The following is a 24,442-nucleotide window of genomic DNA, read 5'->3' on the forward strand; positions in this document are numbered from 1 at the left end:
TTGTCTGTCTTGCTTGAACAGTATGAAGGACCAAAGTTCCTGCTGTCATGAAGATGACCTTCCTCCAGGCACCACAGAAAGTGTCCAAGGAAGGACTGTGGGCTCAGTTACATTCCAAAGTGTCCAAGGAAGGATTGTGGGCTCAGTTACATTCCTCCCCTGCAGCTGCTGCCTCTGGCTCTCTTGTTTCCCAGCAACTCTGCCTGCAGGCATGATGCCTGTCTGTGTTATGGGGATACCTTCACCTCAGCCTCCAATGTCAAATCTGTGATTTCACTCATCAGTCTTTTCTCTCCTGATCTGTCATTTGGGCTGTGATAACACCCCTATGCTCCTCAGGAGGGCTAAATGAGGGAGAGGAGGGACAAACTGTCTTCCAGGAAAGCAGGAACATAAAGCTGGAGCTGCAATTGCAGTTAGAGAGCACATAAAAGCCATCATTTCTTTGCCAGTGCACAGCCCAGAGATAAAGCCCCTGCAAAGCCCTGCTGGCAACCACCCCAGAGAGAGACATCTGCGTGGCATATCCCCACAGGGGTGCAGAGCAGAGGGGATGATATGTCTCTACTCTGCAATTAAGGCTCTCATTTTGTCACTTTTATTCTCTTCTTGTGGAAGTCAGTAAAAGGCTTTGCTTTTTCCCACCTCCCACCCTCAGTGCAGTGCTTCATGGTGCTTGGGTGTTCCCTCCCCACTCTGCAGAGCGGCTGCCACCACATCCCCTGTCCCCACTATCCTGGCAGGGCTGGGTGACCTGCCACCCTGCCTGCCTTCAGTGATGGTTTTCCAGCTTTCCTGACCGCTGCTGACCGGCACTGACCAGCACAGGACCCTGCCTGTGGGAAACCACTGCATGCAGCCTTGCTCGGAGGCATACTGCAAAGGCTTTAATTATGTTTGTTTGCTTCTTGGGCTGGAAGGGCTGTCCAGGCCTTTCCCCATTGCTTGTTATTTTTATAGAATTTTTTGGATTAATCCTCTCTTTCTATGTCTGTGATGTAAAGCACTCTACTGCAGGTCCCTTGCTGTAACCACTTCCCTGCCCAGCTCTCCTGTTGCACCTGCTGCTGTGCTGCCAGGACACACCAAAGTGCTGAGCTTTGAGTAGATGGGCTGCATTGCTCAGCTGCTCAGATACACAACAGATGCTTCTGGGATGTTATTGTTGTGATTCTGTGATTTCACAGAGACTAAAATCTGGACAGACCCTGGGAGGAAGTCAGGTCTGCTTCACTTCATTGTCCCATTACACCAACATGTGTTGCAGGTTTTCTCTCTTCCCATCTGCAAGGTGATGTTGTACATCCTTTATCCTTCCTCTTTGTACCCTCACATACAAAGATCATCTCCAAGCAGGGCTATATTTCTCAGCATCCTAAATGAGGAGTCACCAGACAGAATGAGTCACTGGTGCAATTTTCCATAGCTTAATCTAAACTTTTAGGGCCTGATTTCATTATTATTGCCTACTTTAAGTGGTTTCTTCCTTCGTGCTAAAATCAGCAGGATTTCTTGTTCGCTTGGATAGGAGATTTTTAAAAACACACAGGTTGTTTCAGGTCAAGGTTCAATTAGCGGAGTGAAGCACAGGAAGAAGTGCTGGACAAGTAAACAATGCTGGTGATGAAAGCTGGCTTCAGGTGACCTTTCCTCTGTTGCAGGTTCCTCTGTGTTGCTTAAACACTTGAGTGATTTAGTAACTTCTGTGAGCTCCAGGCTGATGGGCTGGCATGCAGTAGAGTGGAGAGGTAGCATCCAGTGGGCAGCTAAGAAATGCCATACCTCTTGTGAAAATGCGAAGATTTTGGAGAGCAGGGCATCAGACATAGTGCTGTTCTTCACATTTCCTTTTCCAAGAAAGTCTCAGTCAGGAAATGGAATAACTTCACCAGACCATCAGAACTCAGTACTCCAGAAAAAGCATTTAGGTCTTTGAAAGCACCCAAGGACCTGATACCCTTTCCTCACACATCACAAAATAGACCTCTGTGATTTCTCAGGAAGTGAACGAGGATACCATTAGATCATGGAGAAAGAAAATTAGAAAAGCAAAAGCTCTAGTTGAACTCCATCTGACCACTGCTGTGAAAGAGAATAATGAAAAGTGTTTTTATAAATACATTAGCCACAAAAGGAGGGCCGAAGAAAATCTGTATTCTTCATTGGATGGAAGGTGGGAGGAAACAGCATCACCAAGGATGAGGAAAGAGCCGAGGTACTTAATGCTTTTTGTGCTTCAGTCTTTAAGGGTGGTATGCTCAGGGCAGCTGGCTCCCTGAGCTGATAGACAGTGACAGAGAGCAGAATAGACCTGCTGTGATGCTCACCAGTCTGTGGGACTGAATGTGCTTCATCCAAGGGTACTCAGGGAGCAGCAGAAGGGCTCGCTTTGCCACTCTGCATCATTTATTAACTGTCCTGGCTAACTGGGAGGAGCCAGATTACTGGAGGTTGGCCAGTGTGATCACACAGAATACACAGGAAAACCAAGGGATCAAACCCATCCAGCACGGGTTTGAGAAAGACAGTCCTGCCTGACCAACCTGGTTGACTGTTATGACCAGGTGACCTGCCCAGTGAATGAGGGAAAGGCTTTGGATGCAACTAGCAACCAGACAAGAGGACATAGTCTCAAGCTGCTCCAGTGATGGCTAAAATTGAACATCAGGAGGAATTTCTTCACAGAAAGGGTTGTTAAACATTGAAATGGACTGCCCAAGGAGGTGGTGCAGTCACTGTCCCTGGAGGTGTTCAAGAAAAGACTGGATGTGGCACATAGTGCCAAGACCTAGTTGAGAAGGTGGTGATCGGTAAAAGGTTGGACTCAATGATCTCAGAGGTCTTTTTCAACCAAACTTATTCTAATTTCCCAGCATCACAGATCATTCCTTTTCCTTCCTGTCCTTTCTGCTAAAACAAACTCATTCCCTCTTTTCTTAGTATTATGGCCAGTCTGACTTGAAAAATACTCTAGTACTGAATCTTTCAGTCTTACTGAATTACATTATCTTCTACCTACTCACATATTTCTTTTTTTTTTTCAGATTAAGTCCTTTTCACATGCACAAAAAACATCTTCTACTTGTTTTTACCATATTTGCAGACTTAGGAGCATATCTGTTTTGTCTGTCAGCCAAATGGCAGATACAGCTCAGTTCTGAGAGTCTGGCTAGAGTTTGTTTCTCCTCTCTGAATTCGCACTTGGATAATATCTTACTAGCAATGTGCTACACACAACTAAGTGTAAGTATCCCAGAGAGCATCACCCACAGATCTTATCCAGAAGGACTGTCCCTTCTGTCCTTCAGGGCAGGATATATTTTCTCAGATTCTGTCAAAAAAACTTCTGCAGAATAACTTTGCTCCCCACTCCCAAAGACTTGACTTTTTCAGGTTTAGCTGAGGAAGGCTTTGACCCTGCCAGATCTAGGGCAAGAGACCCCCCAGGGATACCAAATCAGGTCGTGGACCCCCACTGCACTTGTGCCAGAGTACTGGTGAGTCAGGTTGGTTACTGTATTCCCCAGTGAGTTCTGCCCTACTTCCTTTCCTTCCTTTATCTCTCTTTCTGTGTTCTTTTTCTCATGGCAGAAGAAGTTCAGCCCATTTTTCTTCAGTTAGTAACTTTTTTCTTAATTCAGTTCAATCTTCCCACGCTGCAGAGACTTTTTTCCATGCTGGCTGTGATATCACTATCTATGTAGATCCTTCTATTTCTGTAACCCTTGAAAGTGTGGGTGAAAATGGTAGAGTATATTCAAATATTTTGAGAAAGAGTCTAAAATAATAAAAAGCTAACAAATGAATAGCAGAAAATTCAATGTTCTAACTCTCAAAATAATTAGATAATCGAGTAGGTCAAAAATATGCCTGCCCCACCTTTTTTTTTTCCCCTCCACTTTGCCTATGTTCTATTTCTGTAGCTTTTAATCCTTTTAATAGCTAATCCTTTGGGAGTAAGGATGAATCCCTTGAGACTAGTGGACTTGGAAGGCCTGTAGCTTTTCCTTTTCCTGAGGCAAATACTAACTTTATCAAGCTGCATAATCTCTGAGAATATTCTCTCTGGCAGTCTATATAACCCATAAGATCTCCCAGGTTGTAATTTGCTGTCAAAATTGTTGAGTGCAAAGGCTGTGTTTTGGATGGAATGAGCCCTGGTTTTTAAGCTGAGGTGCATGGATAATGAATAAGAATTGCCCTTGCACATTAGCCAAGGAAAGTGCATGCACTCATTGATATTTTTTGTAAGGGAGTAGCATCTCTGTCCTAGTTTTGGTCATGACACATGTGTTAATCTATACCATCACACATGCTTGTTGAGGGTGGAGGAAAGAGACTCTCTGGGTTAGTAAAAGAAGGGTGTGGCTTCTGGCTTCTGAAGGGTGGTGAGGGTAAACCATCCATTTCTCATTGTCTTGGGGTCTGTGGTAAGCATTTTTGCATGAATTACCCTCCCTTTTGTATACTTTTGTAATAAACATTGTTGCTTTTACTGTTTTTTTTCTTATATCATTGCCGTTTCCAGTAAATTGTCCTTATCTCATCCCATGATCTTCATCTTTTGTGTCTCAGTTCTCAACTTCATCCTGCCGGAGTGGGAACAGCGAGGAGAAGTTGGAGCAAGAGAGTGGCATGTGATTTGAGAGAGTCTCAGTAGAGGCACTAAACTGGGGAATAGCATTCCTGAACCATGACAAACACATAGGTGAAATCCAAACCAAAGCAGAAGAGGAGTAGAAGTTGAGCAGAAGGCAGGCTGATTTATGAAGAATACAGCAGAAAAAGGAGAATTTTTCCCACCTAGTTTAGCAGAAAGTAAAAGAGGGTTGATTAGGGAGGTGATCAGAGCCATCTGAACTCTTCCCAGATTTGCAGGTGATGCCTGGGCGGTCTGGCAGGTGCCCTGGGGACAGCAGCTGTTATGGCTTCCTCTTTGGCTCTGGGTAGACTCACAGCTGGAAAAGTCTCATGGGCTACCAGGGCCCCATGGGCTCCCTGTTTGTACTGTGATACGCTCCGCGGGGTCATACGTGCAATGGACCTGCTGAAACACAGTCTCTGTTTAAGGAACAGGCATAAAGCTGCTCCCTCTGCCAGAACCCCCACCGGCTCAGACCTCCTCTGAAAATACAAAATGCTCAGGTGTTTGTTAGAGCTGTAGGTTTGGAAAATATCTGTTCTTCTCAGTGTGTGTTGTCATTAGGGATCTGACACAGAGGTGTGAGTCTGAACATGGTGTACGACCTTCTACAAGATTTACCAGGACTTAGAAAACTAAAAGTCTTAGAGGAAAAGTTGTCCTTCCAGAGAGACTACTCCAGACCATGCAGCTCTCAGAGACAGGGCTGAACTTGCCAAGTTCATACTCTTACACAGGGCTTTGTTATTGCTCCAATACAGTTGTATCTGGAAGGGGGCTTTTGGCAAATTCTGCTTGCTCATTCTTATTGAGATCAAAATTTTCATGTACCTGTCCAAATTGTGGCCTGAAATTCTAGCTCAGAGCCTGCCTCACAACGCAGCCCATCCAGGGAAGTGGGAGTGAAATTTCCAAAAACTGGCTGCCCTGACTTGCCTGGATACTTACTGAGCTCTCAGACACAAAGTGGGGTTTTTTCTCTGAAAAAAAACCCAAAACAACCCACTCTCAATATCTCCACACTACACGTTTTTTTCCTCTTAAAACAGTCAGATGAGATCAAAGCATAACCCTATTTGTCAAAGCATTTGTGAACCTGAGCAGACCAGGCCTTCACTCCAGCTTGCAGTGAAACCCTGCACCAGGAGCTGGTTCCTGGTTCCAGCCCGGGTTTTGCCCAGCAGCTGGATCAATGCAGCCTCAGCCGGCTGGATTTCACTGCTGCAGACGCCTACGCTGTGCAGTGGGGTGCAAAGTGGAGAACAGGCTTTCAACCCCTTGGGTTCTCAACAGAGAAACATGAAAGCGGGCCAGTGGCTTCAAAGGGCAGAGGGTTTGGATGGGAGGCACAGGGAATTTGCAGGGGGAATTCTGGTGGAGCTAGGTTTGTGCAGGGGCCAAGAGCATTCCTGGTGCAACACTGTTGACGTCAGCGCCCTGTGCATTCAGCGTCGGATCCTCATTTGTATTTTCTCCTGAGCTCACAGGGCCTGTCATCTAGTTTGTGCTTTTGTTACAGCAGATGTTACTGGTCTGGCTGCCTCAGTAATTTCCCGAGTCTCTGGAAAACCCACCCATGAGCCCATCTCTGGAGCTCTGTGATTGCTCTCTTAAGCACAGGCTTCCCAGATTGATTCCCTCTCCACAGACTAATTCATCTGACTAATTATCCCCTTCTTGGTGCTAGTTTGTTTTGAATGCAGAAATTTGGCCGTTGCAATTTGTTCTATTCTTTAAAATTCCAGAGTCATTGAACAGCGATGAATAGAAAAAGCCTTAATTCAAATACAGCAGCGAACAGAGCAGCCCTTCTGACCCGGCATGTGAGGCTGTCTTTTCTGGAACAGTGAGGCTGTGGCCCTAGAAATTCAGCTGCTTCAGGGAAGTCAGGCAGGAGGCTCTCCCTGTTCCAGTACTGCTGCAAACACTGCTTGCAGGCACTTTCTTGAGCAATATACAGGTGAATTATTTGGAGACTTCTTTCAGTGGAAAAAATGAAGCAAAACCACTGACTCCTAGAAAGGAAAAATGGATTTCCCTCAGTGGAAGAGGATTAGAACAAGAAATACATATCAGCACCTTATCAGTGCAGCACTCTATCACAGGAATTGCCAGAGTGGCTTAGAAAAAAGGTTTGTCATTGAGGCCAGCTTTTATTGCATCAAAGGACAGCACAAAACATTGAAATGGACATTGGGTAGCACCATGTTAACAATTATATTTGAGTATGGAGAGTACTTCTGCTGTTTCCATAAATCTCTGCTGGATATTTTTGCATTCCTGTGAGCACTATTTCTCAAGTGAGATCTCAAGACAAGAGCCGTGTCTTTCAAATTCCTGTGGAGCTATGTTTCAATGTGAGGTCATCAGGGATGCCTAAGTGATCTCTTACATGGGTAAGATTATGTCTGCCCTCTTCCATTCTTGCTCATATGCTTTCTTTTGCTGGTAAAAGAACCTTTTCTCTAGATCCCTCTCTTTGTTTTTATATGTATTTTTAAATGTTTCTAGTTGCTCCTTCACAAATTTCAATTTTATTTTGGCTATTTCTTCTGAAAAAGAATAATAAATACTCTTATTTCAGTGTAAGTGGTTAATTTTGTTCTTAGAACACCAGCAAAGGCTCTTTGCCCAGTTCTCTTAATAAGTTAGGACCTTCTGAATCTCTTATGGTTGCATTTTCGTCGTGTCAGGGGTAAGTGATGTGCTTCCTAGTTCAGATACCTCTATGCCAAAAATGACTGCTTGTGCCAGATTTCCACCTGCTGCATTTTTGCTTAAATGGATATTTTGAAATTATCTGGATGAGCATTCCCAATATCACTTACTTTTAGGGAAACCTGTTTGTGCCTCTCTGAGAGTAACTCACAGACATTCCTGCTTTCTAGAAGGAATATAACTACAATGCTGCTTTGGTTTCAGGGAAAGTAAGTTAAAGCTAGAATTCCCTGAAGGAACACAACGGATTGACTCAAAGTCCATGAAAACTTTGTTATCTTAAGGCAGCCCTGGAATGAAGGATGATGTTTTTGCTTCTGTCACCTTCCCAACTCTTTCTTGAGGTCATAGTTATCAAGCTCTCACCTAGTGTTGTTTAGTGGCATGTCTCAATCGTTCCCTGGGGTGGTTCTGTTCCAGACAGAAACCACCATAGCTTCTGTCTCATTGATCACATCATGAGGAAAGTGAAGTTTGAGGAAGTGATGGAGTGCATTGCCTTCTGATCTGTAGATGCAAGACTGCATCCTTTTCCACTTACATTAAACACGCTAGTATAAAAGAGATAATTTTATTATTAAAGTAAATTATTAGCTCTGAAGGTTGCCTTGGTAGGTCTCTCTTAGGTTTCCTCTCCAAAACTCTGTGAGACACAAAGTGACTTGTGCTCAAAATATTTGCTGTGGTTAACTGTAGAGAGAACCTGTGAATCCAGAATCAGAAAACGGTGGGTAAAAAGAGCAGTGAGACGTGGTCATGGAGAAATGAACAGAGTTCCTATGAATGGAAGACTTCCTATAAAAGGCCACACATTATTACCTGCTTATCCTCATTTGTCTCTCTGGAAGGATTGTGCTGGAATACAGCTTTTTCACATTCTTTTCTGTCTATCATGTTATCTTCTTCCTCTGCCCCTTTCCCCCCACCTCTAATATTTTTGTTTGAGTTAAAGCTGGACACAATGGGAGAGATATTTGTGTTCCCCACTTCTCCTCCCCCATGATCTCTTATTTATGTGTGTAAATGTTTTGTTTTATTGATGCACACTTGCCAGAGATATGCTGGGCTCAGCTCCAGGCAGTCTCATTTCCCTCTTCCATCTTGAGACATTCCAGACCTAAACAGCATACAGCTAAATATTTAGGAGAAAGCAACAAATCTATGTCACCAAAAAGCCCTAAATATCCCTCAGAATAAAATGATATAATTTAGTATGTGCAGAAGAAGAAATATTACACCATTTCTATGAAAAGTCTTGGATCAGATTAGGGAAGGTTTATACTTAAACTATGAATCATTGTAATCAGCATAGCATCTCATGTTAGTCTGGTACCAGAGGTAAAACACCACTAAACTCACTTCTAACCCCAGAGCACTGAAATACCAGTGTGCTGGTGACTTCTTAATTTTGTAGGCTCCCAGACACCTCCTAGTACAGATCAGCCTCTTTCACTGAAGATCAGCATCGTTATGCTGTTTCTGCTCATTCCTTTTTACATCTTTCAGTACTTTCTATGAACATGGGGAGGAATTATGGACAAGGATGCTTCATTTGGAGCACAGACACTGTACTGCTCATCTTTGCTGAGACAAACATCACCTACTGCTACAACTGCTGAACCTGACACCAGTGACTTTGTCTGCAAAGGTTCATGAAATTTCTAAACTTCTCGTAGAATTTGGTGCAGAAGCTTGCCAAAGGTTGCCATAACCTATAGAAGTGGTGAACTGCAGCAGAAAAGTAAAGAATACAGATGGGACTGCCTGCCTTGCTTATACTGTTGCAGCTAATTTTGATAGAGGCTGTGAACCAGAGCACAAAGTCCGAAAAAAGTACCTCCTGAAAGGATGTTTGGAGTATCTTCTTTGGACTTTAATGCCTGTGTGAGCCAAGCTTTCAGACTGGACATGTCCGTGGAAGAAGCTCTTTTTCCTCTACTGCCACATGGCCTGGAGAGGAAATGGAGGCAGTAGAGGAAATGGAAAGTAAGTGGGATTCTGGAGAAAGAGGTCCAATTTATCCTCAGTGATGCTGGAGTAACTCAAAATGGAGGATCCTTCATGTCCAAATGCATGAGAGAGACAACAACTGGCTGCCAGTCTGTTTGCTCTGTCTGTCTGGAGCATGCTGCATCCTCCAGTTGCCTCCTGCCCATGGTAAAGGTTTTTAGAGCTTCTCTCATGGAGTAAAGAGCAACACTGTATTTATTCAGTTTCCTGTCAGCTGGCACCAGGCCTTGAAGTGGTTTGGGAGGGGGAATGCAAACACTGCACACCTGCTCCCAGCCGCTGCCCAAGATACACCCAGTCACACCAGCACTGCCAGCGGGTTTGTTTCTGGGCTACAGCCAAGTGTGGAAACACGGCTACAGGTTACACAGACGTGCAGTGTCTTTGCACCAGCCCAGGCACAGCAATGTACTCCTCAGCGCCTCAGTTTATGGGAAACATCTGAAGCCTGGTCACATGCAAATAAATATTCCCAGTGGATGAGAGGGAGGAAAGAGAGAGAGAGAGAAGGGCTAAAGCAAAGGCTTGGCTGACTGCAAATGGGAGAAGAAGTGAACCAGCACTGCATTACCAAAGTCTGGGATTCTTCTATAAATCTTGTGGTTGCTTTTGTTTTCCCTGTGCCTCATCTTTATGGAGATCAGTGTTTATTTATTAATATTTAAATAATTTTTGAATATTTTCTAACTCAATATTTTGATGGAATATAGATGTTGGTTTAATTTCTAATTTTATTTATTGGAATAGGGATACACAGCCATCAAGAAATTTCACATTTTTGTGTCTATTAATATATGTATTTTTCTTTTAGCTGAGCACCTGATGGAGGAAAAAAAAATCTATGAAAGGTGTAAATAAAAGTTCTTTTCTTCCTCTCTTCTTGCAAATTGTTCTGTAAATAACTATGATTGGTTTTAGACTGGAGGCCAGACCTTGACCATTTAATCAGTGGATCAGCTGCGTCTTTTCCCCAGCATCACTTGTAAGCATCTGGCATATTCTCTACGTGGGACAGGCATGTGGCTTGCACCTGGGTTTGGAAGTGAGACAGCAATAACTTTGCTCTTCCCCCAGTGGTCTGGAGCACAAGAGAGTGCCTGGTGAAACAACACTGCTAAGGTGGCTCCTGCTTGGGCACCCAAGGTCTTCTATGCCTTCCCCTCCTGGAGACACGTAAGTGATAGACAAGGCTGCCTCTGGGGTACCAAGTGACCACTGCCCTTTAGTAAAGTCCCTGCATCAAAGGTCAGTAATGCAGATGAAATGCAGAGTGGTTTAAAACTAGCTGCTATTATTAAAGTAGATTAATATTAGCTTAAACAGATGCCAGTGCTTTCTGAAAGAGGTATTCTGTTTGCAGACAAAGAAATTCGAAGTACGCTAATGAGGGGGAGCTGCTTTGGAAATTTGTGATGTCTTTCTGAACATAACTATGCTCTGATTTCTCTCGTTTTGTATATTTGAATTAGTGAAGTTCAAGTAGTTTCATGGAGATAGAATGAATAAAATCCCAAAAGATTGTAGCAGCGTGGGTACAGGCAGAACACATATCATTGTATGCTGCCTTTGCTTGCCAAAATATTTTTTCTTCTAATTGGAAAAAGGCATGTTCCCTTGTGGGACAAACAGCCTGCTTGAGTCATAACCTGTGGGTCAACAACAGACTTAATGGTTTTTCTGTTAGGTATTCATCATTCCTAAATAACTGACTGGAAATGTAACTAATTTCCTTCATAAATGTTTCTGTAATTTTGGTCACTTTTGAATGAAAGCAGCTTCACTCAAACTGAAAAACAGGAAAGCAGAGAGAAGAAAGATAGCAATAATGCACACATTTCATATTGAAAGTTAATGTGTCTATTTCTTCATAATTACCCTATTCAGCTGCAGTGGAGCCAAAACTGCAGAGGGGAAGGGGTGAAGACACATGAACTAAATGTGATCAGTAAGATAACTTTAGGGTAGACACAAGTTTGGGTTCAGTTAAAACAAAATCTCTTTAGGGTGAGGATTCTCAAGGAGTGCACAGTCAGATGACAGGACAGACTGAAAGGCTGAGAAACTGGGAAAATTATGTGAAGATGCTTCTTCGTAATTCTTTGACAGTACTGCAGGTGACATCATGTTCCCTCTCTCCCACCTGTTCTTGATTTACAAAGGGTGAAGGGTGCTACTACAGGCTAGGTTATAGACATCTGACTCAAATTCAAGCCAAGCAGCTCACATCTTTAATACTGGTGAACTCTATTTCCTTCCGTCTGTCAGTGAGGGTGGTGATGGTCCTGGACACGTTCCAGTAGTCTGGAGGGGAGATTTAGGTGGAACTGGCCCGTGCTCAGTTTTCACTGCACAACTCTCGTGGCGCAAAAGCAGTTCCTTTTTTGAAGTCTTCACAGATGCATTGAAGGCTTAAATAGAAACTGAAAAAATTTCTTTTACTTCTTGCAGTCACCCACTAGTTTTAAGCTTTGCAATGGTGGCAAGTCTCACGGGGAAATCTTCCTTTGGTGGCTGAACGTGGCATGGCCTTTCTGGCTGCCCTCAGGGTATGAGTACCCTGACTCAGTTCACTGCCACTGCACTTACCTACTATTTTAAGAAACAGCTTACTAAACCAGAGGAAATTCTTTTGCTCCCACAGTGTATCACATTTGGAAAGTGACCTCAACATGTCAGCAGCAAAGACTGGCTTTCAGACACACACCTGCAAAGGGTACTGGGCCTCAGCTTTATCAGCTTTGGAAAGTGGGGTTTCAAGTATTCCCTCAGGCTCTGGGGTGGGGATTTGCTGCGACAGTCTTGGGCTAGGAGATGATCTCTGCAGGAACCCTCTTTGCAGTTCTGAAGTTAGAGGCTGAAAAACAGTAAGAATTTGCATTCTTCAAGGCACCAACTGCTGATTGTTATTGACATCTCAAGAAGTGAGTAGATGAACACCTGTCATTTGTAGACCTAAAAGTATTTTCTTACATGTTTTGAGAACCTTTTATGACGTTCCCTAGAATGAATCATTGTTTAAAAACAGCTTAGTAAACATCATAGAGTTTAAATGATTTGAATACAGCACAGTTCAAGCTAAGACTAAGTTTTCAAAGAAAAGGTTTGCCTGAAACTGCAAAACAAACTGTTCTTTTCCTTAGTGTAATACAACACCTGTCAGCCTCCAAAGAATCAGGTTTTCACAAATTTTTAGCAATATCTGTGAATTCTGAACATTCCCTTCCACCCTAGAAGGCATACACCTGATGATTGATAACCTGCACACATTCTGTCCTTTAAATACTTCAAGGAAGCCACATGACTCAAACCAAGGGCACAAGGACATGGCCTCTGATTGGGAAAACCTTCCAAGGGGAGGTGTGATTCTCACACATGCTTTTCTGGGACCTCCTTGATGCAATCTGATGAACGTACCTGACAAAGTAAATAAACATCAAAGAGAGCATTTCCTCAGCCTTTTTCCAGACTTATAACTGTAGCTCTACCCAGGATCATAAGGCAAAATCTGACTGACTGTCTGTCCATTTCTTCTTCCAGTAAAGTCTACAGGTAAGAGCAAACTATTTCTGTCTTACTCCAGTTGTGTTTTGCTTCAGCTGTAAGGTATGAAGAATTATTTTTGTTTTCTTTAGACAATGGGTGCAGTTAATTTCTGGGGCATTCTAGCTCTGGATAAACAAAACTGTTGTTATTATGAGGCACTGAACTCTGAGAAGATATCCAGCATCTTTGGTTGGTAGTTCTCTTGCAAGAGGAATCTTTGGTTAGTGCTTCTTTTGACCTATGACAATTCACTGAATTGCCCTGTGCCTGTCTTTGTAATGGGGAAACAAGCTGTTGTAATATTGCAGTCATAAACACACAAGGCATTTGCCTATTCTAGAGTAGACAGTGAGATCGGGGTGACCATGAACTCTATTTTTAAGAGTAATTATTTCCATCTGCTAACTTTTTTGGAACTAGAACAGTGTAGCGGGATGCGTGTTGGTCAATCCCCATTATTTGGCTGGTAGGGAAGAATACACTATTTATTGGGATGGAGAAGCTGCATGTTGAACCAAACCAGACTCAGGACCAGCAGATCGAAGTAGTTTTGTGGCAGTCTCCTGGATGGGTCTGCACCCCTGTAATGCACACTAGTGAGAAGAAACAGTGGAGTCTGGCAGAGATAATGAGGTCAGACTCAAGATTGCACGCACGCGGTTCTTCTGCTTCGAGGACTGGGTTGGCTCACAATCAGTGTCAGAGGGAATGGACTTCTGAGAGATTGGAGCTGGCTTTGTGTAGCACCACTTAACCCTAGGATTGCTCAGGCACTGCTTAGATACATGTCTTCATGCACCCTTGATGAAGTCCAGTATTAAGGGAACGGCTGAGAAATATTAGGAAATATTTCTGAGCTATCACAGGAAAGGGATGAAATTCCAAAGTATAAGAGAAGACTGCATGTAGTGATAGATTTGAAGAAAGGAGAAAAGGAAGTGAAACAAACTAGGTAGTAGTCACCACAGTTGCAATTTCTGGAAAAAGTGGGGGAAATGAACTGTGCATAAGCCTACAGAAGATAACAAACTGGTAAGTCGCAGGTACACAGGCCTGTCAAGAAATCCTATCAGAGTGACCTGTCCTCTGTTTTTTGACAGAGGACCCAACCAGGGAAGAAAAAGGAGATGTCCTATATTCTGACTTGGCTAAGGTTTTCCATATTCCTTCACATGATACTCCTAATGCAGCTATGGACTCAGATCCTGTGTGAAACTCCAGGAATTTCAGTCACAGTCCCATGGAAAAGCTTATTCACTGAATAGTCCTTGGAATTTTGCATGAAATGGGAGGGAGCAATGAGGGGACTCTTGCCATTAATAGGTGCAACGGAGATAATGCTTATCAAATGTGATAATGGCGGTGTCATGCTGACAGGCATACAAGCACATGGAAGAACAGGGTCAGAATTCAAAGGGATCTTCAGGTGCTGGAGGACCAAATGAAACAATATTCAATATGGAGAGGTACAAAATAGGAATTAATAATCCACTGCACAAATACAAGGTAGGTGACAGCTTGCAGGACAGCAAGAAGGTTTTAGTGATTTCAAGTGATCACAAAACAAATATTTTAAATGCTTTGCCAGTATTAAGAGTCCATTCTTATCCTGAGACAAACAGACAAGAATACAGTCTCTGAAACAGCCTCGTTTCTCTGCTTCGCACTGGTGGGTTTTTGGATTGAGTGTTATGCCAAACTGTGGATTGCAGGTTTCACAAAAGCCATAGATTAGTTTCAGAGAGTTGAGACAAGAAAAAAACCACAATCAGATGTCTAGGGAAGATATTCTCTACATTTTCTTAATATGTTGACAAGGCTGTACACTAACCTCTCAGCTTGTTGTGAAAGAAAGAAGAAAAACAATTTTCTGAGTCAGTGCTAGATAGGATAAAAACTCTCCCTTACAACTTATACTGTAGCAGGAGAGAAAAGGGTTAGCCTTTAGGAAGACCTTCTCATTCCAAAAGTAGAAGAGCACTAAATTGCTTAGGAGAGTTTGTGAGTCTTTTAAGTGATATTTCAAAAACTTTGCGTCTTTCAGGAATTGTCATGGTAGTGCTGCTACAGGTAGAGATGTGGCATATAACAAGAGAACAACAGGGAGCCCAGATGGGATAGCTGTGCAAACCATACAAGCCTTTGGGCAAACAAGTTTCTCTTCCAGTCTCAAGCTATTGGTAATCTTACTGTGTAACAGACTGGACAGAGTCCCTGCCAGTCTGTGCCAAGGGTAGGAGAAATCACTCAGTAAAAAAAGAGGTGTTTGTCAGCCTATTTAGAAACAAAGTTAACAGCATCACCTGCACACTTCTGTTGACTATTCCTGTCTTATTTTAGTCTGCAAATAGTAATGACAGATTGTGCAACTGTTGGAACAAGAGGGTTCCCAAGCTCCCCAGCTTCAGTTTAAGTGTCGGGAGGCCACTGGTTTTAAAGGCATTTCAGGTTCTGGTTCTGGATCCATGTGAGAAATTAGAAGGATTTCCAGTCTTGGGAGACTTGACTTCCATCCCAACCACTTTCACATTTCTTTTCCTGACCAATTTTTTCATCCATGCACTACTTTGAAGAGAAGATAGACTCTTGGCTGCATTGGCAAGTATCTACTTAGAGCTATCAAAACCTTGTCCTGATCTGACTTCTGGTTATCTCTTCTTTCCCGACAGAACTCAATCCAGTGTGTTTATTTTAATTTAAATATTAGCATAACATTGCTGCCAGCCTTACTAAAAAATGTGTTTCAGGCAGCTCAAAAACCTCCCTCTCATTCACTCCCTTGCACAGCTTGGACAGTGGTGGTTTCCCCAGCCTCCTCTCAGGAAGTTTTCATTGAAATAGTACTTCAAAACAGGACTTTCTTTCTGGTCCACATCAAGTTCAGATAATGATAGCATAGCTGGATGAGATTCCAGAGTTGTGCAGATGAGGCAGTTGCCATTACACTGGGCCAGTGTTGACCCACAGGGTCTCAGGCTGTTTCCTGAGGTACTGGTCATTACACAAGGACAATAATGTCCCTGGGAGCAGTTGATGACTTTTTAAGGGCAACATCACTGAAGCTCTTGCACAAGATAGGGAGAATGAGGAAGGAGAATAGAAAAGTCTCCATCTCTTATGAACTGACAGCAAAGAAAAGCTTAAAAAGGAAAAAAAAAAAAAAAAAAAAAAAAAAAAAAAAAAAAAAGGGTATTTAGTAAGAGTTGCTAAGAAAGCATGGCAACATGTGAGGGGACACCCCTTATTGGGGATTATATTTGGCTCAGGAAAGCAGAAGCTGAGCCAAATGTATACATCGATGCTGTCTTTGTAGCTCTCTGAGCAAGGCAAGCAGTTACTGCTCAGCCTCAGACACAAGGCTACCAGTAAGTGTAATCACCATTCGTTACTCTCAGGCCCGGCAGAGCAGAAAAGAAGGCCAGGGTGAGGATGACGATCTGCTGTCAGTGCAGTGAGGCTAGAGCAGAAAAGATGTGGGGTTCTGGCAGGACTGAGTTGCACTGGCAGAGCCCTGTGAAAACCAAGGACACCTGTAGCAGTGGCTGGGCTCAAAAAACTGCACTGATACCATCACCCCTCCCCGGAGAAGGCTCTGTGTGACTGAACAGGTCCTTTTGGGCGACATTAGAGATATCCTGCTCAGCTCTTAGTTATGCTACAAGAAACAAGATCCCAGTTTCACCTCAGGTAGTTAACTCAGGCAAAAGCAGTATAAGCTCCTCTCTATTACAAATTAAAATACAGAAGTATTTTCACCCGTGGTTTTATATAGAAATTGAATTCCAGCTGTTTATTGTATGAGACCAAACATGGAGGTCTCTGTCTATCTTTAGCATCAGATAAGGGCAGTTAGCCTGCTCTTCCTTGAGTCTGGCTTTTCTCTTTTAAGGCAAATGCGACAGATCCTGAATATGCCTTACATAAAACTAGAGAGACAAAAAAAAAAAATTCACAGCAACTGAAGGGCACAGTCCAACCATGTACTGGGAGAGAAATGGGTTGATACCTGGTTTTGTTGTGTTGTTACTTAAGGAATTTTATCTCTTGTATTTACCTTAATGATCAGTTAATCTGAGTTTTGGGGCCACAAAAGGGACTGAGGGGTTTTTGGCTTGGTGTCTGTGGGTTCTGAAATGACCCACGTTGTCTTCTGGCAGCAGAAAGGGAGAAAACATTTGCAAAGGACTCCCAGACCAGAGTCAGCCCAAGAAGCAGCAATGGCCAAAAAAGAAAGAAACCAGACAAAAATGCATGCCTGACTAATAAAAACAACATGTCGAGGGAAGTAAATTCTAATGCCCATTTTCTAGCTAGAGCTAGTAGCTTCTTTACTCCCTTGAATACGGCTTTTCCTTGCCGTCCTTTTCCTCTATCAGTGTCTATGAAGAAACTGCAAACAGAAGTCATTTTGTTAGATGCCACACCATGTCCTTCATGGTGAAGCCTCTCGGGGTTTCTTTCTCTAGGACAATGCAAAATCTCCGCATTTAGGAAAGGAAGATTTCAATGAGCCCTGCAAGGAACTTAAATGTACGTGTGAATCCGCAAGTGCTGAGTTGCCTTTGCTTGCCTTGGCCTTGAGTGCCTGGCAAACCTTAGTGGAGAACATGAAGCACTGCAAGAGCTTTCTCTGCATATAGGATGACAAGTGTCAGTGTCATATGGAAAGTTAAATTTATTTGCCCTGATAGATATATTTGGTTTGATTTCTTGCCTGTGGCATCAGTCGGTGTTACTTCACCCTGAAGGAGAAAAGGCCCTGTCACTTCCTAGTAGTGTGCTCATTAGTTTAGCAGAAGTGCAATCTGCTCCTACCCTGAAATTTGTCACCGTTTCATCTGGAACATAAACACTTATTCAGTCATAACTTAGAGAAATCATATTATGGCATCTAAATCTATAAAAATTTAGATATCTTGAAGGAGAGGATGGTTTATAGGAATCTGGATCCACTTCTTCTCTTGAATCCCTCTAACAAATGAATTTAGACACTTAGATTCCCTTTAGCTCTGTTTTTGTCACAGGTTTATCCAGTACTTGAAACACCCCCATTCCAACCACTGCTTCCTGCTCCAGGGAATACCATTAAGTATTTGCATGGGAGGAGTAAGCAGACTTGGCTCTTATCAAAGTAGTTTGCACAGACAATGTGTAAATTACAATTCCTTGTTTGTGTAGCTGTTACACTGACTTTGAGCGTGGAAAACACTCAGCACTTCCAATAGCTCCCTCTGCCTCCAGCGGAAAACAACTTCTTTTCCTGTGGGTCTGCTCAGAATTTCATCAGAAATGCAATGCGCTGTTTAATCGTGTACAAAAGTGACTTGGGAAAAAGAAAAGAAGAATCAGTCCCATAAAATCCAGGAGCTGAACAGCCAAACTCTTCTTTTCTTCTGCAGTTTTCTTTGTCCAGCTCCACTTTACAAAGTATTTTTGAAGACTGTCTTACTGCCCTCTGTGGGCTTTACTGTGAAGTACCTTAAATAACCCTGGGGGCATGTGTTGGGATATGACTCCCTCAGAAACTTTTGCTTCTCTTCTCTCATGCCCATGTGCTGCAGCTGCTTATTAAGTGATACCTTAATTTAGCAAAGCCAAACACTCCCCACCACTTCATGTGTCTGTCAATGCAATAAGAAGCCTAAGAGAAGGCACTGTAATGGCTCTTTGGTCTTGCTGGTTCTGAAAGCCAGTGAAATAAAATAAACTCATCTCCAAGTAAACATACAGAAATAGAAGAATTAGTAATAAATTTGGAAGGAATGTCCTGGTACGTATGAGATCCTGCCTTAGTTTTTGTCGAGGTGCTTTGTTCCAGTCAGCATTTTGTAGTTTTCAGGGGCTGGCCTGAGGGGTTTTGCAGGAAATTGAGTGGATAATGAATATTATTAATAAGCTTTACAACTACAAAGTCTTTGAAGGAGAAAGGGTATTTTCCATTTCTTTACAATGGTCAGTTCTTAAAGAATGTAAAAATAAAGGCTGCTTTGGCTTCAGCTGTTCAGTGCCTCTTGGCAATCTGGGGAATCAGATGCAGAACAGAGAGTGCCTGGGGGTGCTCTTCTGCACCATCACTGGCCAGAACAGTAGCTCAAATCCACAGAAACTAGCACAATTAAGAGAGTTTTAACTTGTTTCCATGTTTTTGATAACATGTTAAAATATAATATTTATTTATTTAAACTATTCACCAAAATGGGGAGATGCAAAAGTTTTTTGTCAGTGGTTGATTTGGACTTTAATTTGTAACCTGCAATTATGGCAATGAATTGTTAGTAGAGCCACCTCTCAGGAAATAGACCTCAGTCTGCTCCTGTTGTCTGGTTCCAAGGCAGTACAGAAGTGGGCATCAGGTGGTTGAGGTTTTGGTCACGGTGCTTCTGTGCTTCACTTAAGTGCTGCCAGCAGCCACTACACATCCTAGGGAAGTAACCTTCCTCTGATCTACAGCATTGTAAGAGCCAACCCAACATGCTTCTTCACGATGGAAGCTCTTGAAAACCTTCAAGGTTTACTTGACTGCAGCAAAAACTTCCCTTTACACAGAACCATGGAGAGCCATGCACTGAACTTCTGGAAAACAGGTCTGCTGGCCACTGGTCCTCCTGTTAAATCTCTCACTAACACATTCCCAGCCTGCCAGGGTCCCCCAACCTCCTTCCCACCCGCAGGTTTCCACACAAACCCACTGTGCCAGGCAGAGGAAGGTAGCTGGGGCTGGAGCACCCTCTGCAGGGACCTTCCTCCCGTCACCGCGACGGCCACGCCTGGAAGGGACACCTCCAGCCCACCGCGGCTTCTCCACACTGCCAAGGTGGATGGGGACAAAAGGTCAGAGAGGTCCTGCTCTGAGAAGCCTCGGCTCAGGGAGTGTCAGTAGCTGGAGCTGCCAAACGTCCTCTCCTCTGGGAGGGGATGAGAAGGGCATTTTTTGGGACAGGGAAGCAGCGTGGCAGTGGAGATACCCAAATGCTGCTTGGTGTGAGTCATCCTCTTCGCAGCATGAAGGCATTTATAGTTTTAAGGCATTATTATTATTGTTGTTGTTAAATGCTATGTAATTACAAAATAATTTATTCTTACTGTCAGTCATTGAACTGAGTTGCAAGGCCTCTATTAGTTTTGTAAAATTTTCCCAAGCAAAACCCTTGTCATATTTCCCAGCTGAAGGCCTGATACTCAATGAGCCCCTTCCTCTCAGCTCGCAGATGTGATGGAAACAAACAGAAATTCCAGGGCTTTCATTTCAGTGCTGCTTGTGACTGTGCCATTGACGAAGAGATTTGACAAAACTTTATTTAAAATATCATCGCTAATGGGCAATGGCAGAGAAGCACAGTCCCCTGCTCCGCTGGCCTGCAATGTTTAGGGCAAGCATTATTGCCTTAGATTTAGCTGATCATCAAGTAGTTGCACCAATGCCTTGTAGTCCTATAATAAGGTAAAAGGAATGAAATAGTGAAGCTTAATATAATTTTTTAGAGGTGATATGTTCAGGAACACATGTCATGGCTTTTTAGAAATGGAGTTGTGATATGCACTTTGCTGGGAAGAAATGATGTGCAATGGAGGCACTCGGCTGTCATTGGCTGAGATGAAACTGAGGCATGAAATTCTCTGAAAACAAGGAAGGAACTCCATGACAGCATTTGGTTTGCATTTCTGAGACTGGTGCATGAAAAGGAAAGGTAGAAAGGGTTTTTTTTGACAAAGGAATGTTAATTAGCCTGTCTTAGATACATCAAATTAGGTGGCACCTATACTTTTGTCACTTAAATAGGTATACAAAAAACTTCAGAAGATAAAGTCTTTCTTTTTGGTTTTGCAGTTTTCAGTGGATTGCTCTGTGTACATTTTAACAACATCACTCCTTGCACTCTGGGAACATAGCCCCTTTCAATTCTCTTTTCCATTTGAATTGGAAAAGCAGCTCAAAGAATTGGCAGGTGAAACAAGTATCTCAGCAATATAACAGCACATGATATGTTCCTTCTCAACTCCATGCTTGTCTGACACACGGTTGCAATGGAAGCCCTCATTTTCATTTTAAAAATCAAGTTTCCACTTTACAAGGCATAAGAGGGTGAAAACAACTAAACCATGAAAAAGAGTTCAAGATTTATTATTTTTCTATATCACGATTCTATGTTTCGCTCCTTTTAATGTTTGCATTTTGAAACAGTGCCTTTTCCTGATGCCAGGATATATGACAAGTTACTTTTACTCTGCTACTGCCTGCCCAAGTTCTGGCCCTCAGGTATAACAAGAGCTGTAGCCAAGCTCCTAGGCTTCTTCGAAAAGCTTTTTAAAAAGACTATTCCATGCTGCCTTTAATCTATTTATGTTTACTACTAAACTTATATCATATATGACTCTATTCATTGTTGCCCTGGTATTTGTGTACTCCACTACACAATCTATGTAAAAGTCCTTATGTAATTAAGTATGTACTTGTAGAACACAGAGGGCCATTCTCATGAAAGAAAGCCAGGAAAGTAGAAGCACACCTTATGGGCATGTGGAAATACAAACTCTAGTTCAGCAGACCACTAAAAAATTCAAACTACTCCTCTATCATAATTTATTAAGAAAGGCAGCATGATTTTTAAAGCTAAGTCTTTTTTTTCATCTTTTCTTTTTTTTTCCCCTAAGTCTTTTTGCCTCTTTTAATTTTTTTTAATTGCCCCCACCCCCAAGACAGGGTTCAAAGTATTTAATGAAATTTAATAAAGGTTTTTTTTTTGTTTCCATTTCACAGACTGAGAAATAGAATCATAGAGGCTGTGAATGATTTATTAAAATTCAGAATGAAGGTAATAACAGCTGGACAAAAAATGCAATGCTGCAATGAAGTAGATCTTTTGGTCTAAGAGAAAAATTACAAACTTAGTATGTGCTTCACCACTTGAACGTTGGCCACAGGTGATACAGAATATGGACACGCTGTATGGGTCCCTCATTAATTACTAGTTTATGTTTGTACTTGGTGCCTTAGGGCTCAGTCCTTATCCTTCCAGGCTGGCTCTGGACTGAAATTTCCGCACCGATGTGGCACACGGTGCTGCTACCTCAGTCCTGCGGCGCGGCTTGAGGCCACCTTCATGGCTAACGCGGCAGGATAGCTCCGTGAAGTCGAGTTCCGCTATTACACATCCCTGCAGGGAATCCGAGCTGGTGTGGTGTAGAGGACAAGGAAGAAATCTTGCATTCGCTCTCTACAGTCCTTTAGCCCAGTTAGAGATGTGGCAGAGGACGGAGTAGGTACTTGGAAGGATCTGAACCACGCAGCTCGCTGACGGCAGGGTGTAAACAAAGGGACGAACTGGTGTAATGCCTGGTCGCTCGGGACGGCCAGACTGGAGGCACAAGCCCTTCGCTGGTGTCCAGGAGCGACGGGCTGGACACCAGCGAAGCGCTGCCCGAGGGACACGGGGGCAGAGGGGACAGCCGCCCTCAGGGGCTGCCGCCGCACCCCCGCTGCTCTCGCCGCTCTCGCCAGGCCGGGCCCGCCCCCGGTAAAAGCGCCGCCAGTGACCCGGGCCCGGGGCGCGGTGGGAGCGGGGCCGGCCGCTCCACCGGCGGCATTCGGCAGCCCCTTCCCGAGGTCTCCGCCTCGGCGGGGCCGGAGCCGGGGGTGGTGCGGGCGCGGCCGTGCCGGGCCGTGCCTGGCAGCGCCGGGCGGGGCGGGGCGGGGCCGCGGTGCCGAGCGCCGTGAGGGGAGGCGCGGCTGTGGCGCGGCTGTGGCGCGGCACGGCTCGGCACGGCCCGGCACGGGGTGATGCGGCACGGCGCGCTGGGTGCTGCCTCCTCCCGGGCCGGGGCGTGCCCAGGCGGGCGGCAGGAGGCAGGGAGGGAGGAAAAGAGGCGGGGTGGGAGGGACCCCACGGCGCCGCTCGGAGCCTGGCCCGGCCCCGGGAGCGCGACAAGCGCCTGGCACGGGATAAAGTTATCCCGGAATAAGGCTGCACGCATGTGCGTCACCCCGGATGTGAACATGCCGGCCCGGCTCCCCGCTAGCTCGCTCCGCCTGGCTCCAGCGGATGGGCTGAGCCGAGCCGTGCCGAGCCGTGCTGAGCCGAGCCGTGCCGTGCCGAGCCGTGCCCGAGGCCCTGCAGCCCGGTAGGGGCTGGGGGAGGCCGGGCCGCCCGGCGGCCCTCGAGGGCCGAGGTGCGAAAGCCCCTCCCGGCGAGGCAGGGGCAGGTGCGCAGCCCGGGGCGAGCGGCGGGCGGGAGCCCGGGAGCGATGGATTTTCGTGGGAAGAAGTACGAGCGCGGCAGCAACTGGTCGGACCCCGAGGTGGTGGAGCTGCTGCAGCTCTGGGCCGACGAGTCGGTGCAGATAGAGCTGGAGAGCTGCTTGCGCAACCAGCACGTCTTCAACCGCATCGCCGAGGTGCTGCGGGAGAAGGGCATCCACCGGACGGGTGACCAGTGCCGGGAGAAGATCAAGAAGATGAAGCTGGAGTACCGGCGGATCAAGGACAATAGCAAGGCCCCGCGGGGCGGGCGGACGTGGAAGTTCTACGAGGTGATGGACAGGGTGCTGACCAGCCGGCCGGCCCTGGCCTATGGCTCCCTGAGCGGCAGCATGATGGCTCAGCAGGTGCTGCAGGGCAGCATGGTGGAGAGCTACCACCACCAGTTCCCCTCCTCGGCCCTGCCCTTTGGACACTCCCAGCACCCTGAGCTGATGGAAATCAAATGTGAGGAGGTGAACTCTGATGACCACAGCTTGACCCCAGAGCCCCCACAAGCCATGTCTTACCAGCAGGGCTCCCCTGAAGAACAGGAGATGGAGAGAGCCTTCTTGGAGAGGGCCCAGAACGACTCTCCCATCTCCAGGGTGGAGATTCCCATTGAAACCAGTGTTTCACCTTCAGGTAGGGATAGCCTTTGACATTGCAGCATAAGGTTTCTGCCCGTTTTCCCAGAAAGAGAAGATTATTTCTGGTGCAGAGATAGACACCTGGTTTTCTCATTGACATTTGGATCCTTGTTTTTCCACATCCCAAAAAGATTTACAGTAGAAGGCCAATATCTGAATTCATGGTGTTTTGGCCATTCCCAAAATGCAGGTATCTCACTGCAGGTAAATATATTCTAGAATTACTGAGCTAGGTGAAATACTGTGAAATCCAAAGGGCTCCATAAGCTGGGTTAGTTACATTTTTGTGTACAATGCTGACAGTAGTTGCCTTATTGATAAAAAACCATTTGCTTGCTTTTTTGGTATCACCTGAATGCAACCAGAGCTGTCTGCTGTCCTCATGCTGAATTGTATCAGGGCACCCTCTTCTGCCATGGTTGCACTATAAACCTGCAGGTGAAACTGTCCTTGCACTGTTTTAAAATGTATTCCAGACCTAATATTTTAGCCCACTCAGCAGTGAAGAATATTTGGGAATAATCAATGCCTGACTTTCTGAGCTATTCAGTGGGACTTGGGAAGAAGATGTTTTTGAAAGTCACTGGCAGAAACAGTGTATTTGTTTACAGGAGATGAGATTCTTGCACTGAAAATGCAGTTGGC

The 24,442-nt window shown here is 44.6% G+C and overlaps 1 protein-coding gene across 6 annotated transcripts in view; it reads left to right on the forward strand.

The window, feature by feature from the left end:
- ACCS (1-aminocyclopropane-1-carboxylate synthase homolog (inactive)) overlaps positions 1 to 24,442 on the forward strand; it is a 76,323-nt gene that overhangs the window by 35,377 nt on the left and 16,504 nt on the right. Inside the window, exon 1 of one of the 6 annotated variants that reach the window (XM_063398354.1) lies at positions 12,596 to 12,919. The exons of 4 other annotated variants lie outside the window; for them this stretch is intronic. Coding sequence is in view for 1 of the 2 variants with exons in the window: in XM_063398349.1 (XP_063254419.1) it covers positions 23,156 to 23,792 (637 nt within the window). In the remaining variant the exon portion in view is untranslated. Of the gene's footprint in view, positions 1 to 12,595; positions 12,920 to 22,804; positions 23,793 to 24,442 lie in introns of those variants that run through there. One more of the 6 variants, XM_063398349.1, reaches the window with a different exon arrangement.

Source organism: Prinia subflava, chromosome 5, assembly GCF_021018805.1.
Source record: "Prinia subflava isolate CZ2003 ecotype Zambia chromosome 5, Cam_Psub_1.2, whole genome shotgun sequence".
NCBI classification, from domain to species: Eukaryota; Metazoa; Chordata; class Aves; order Passeriformes; family Cisticolidae; genus Prinia; species Prinia subflava.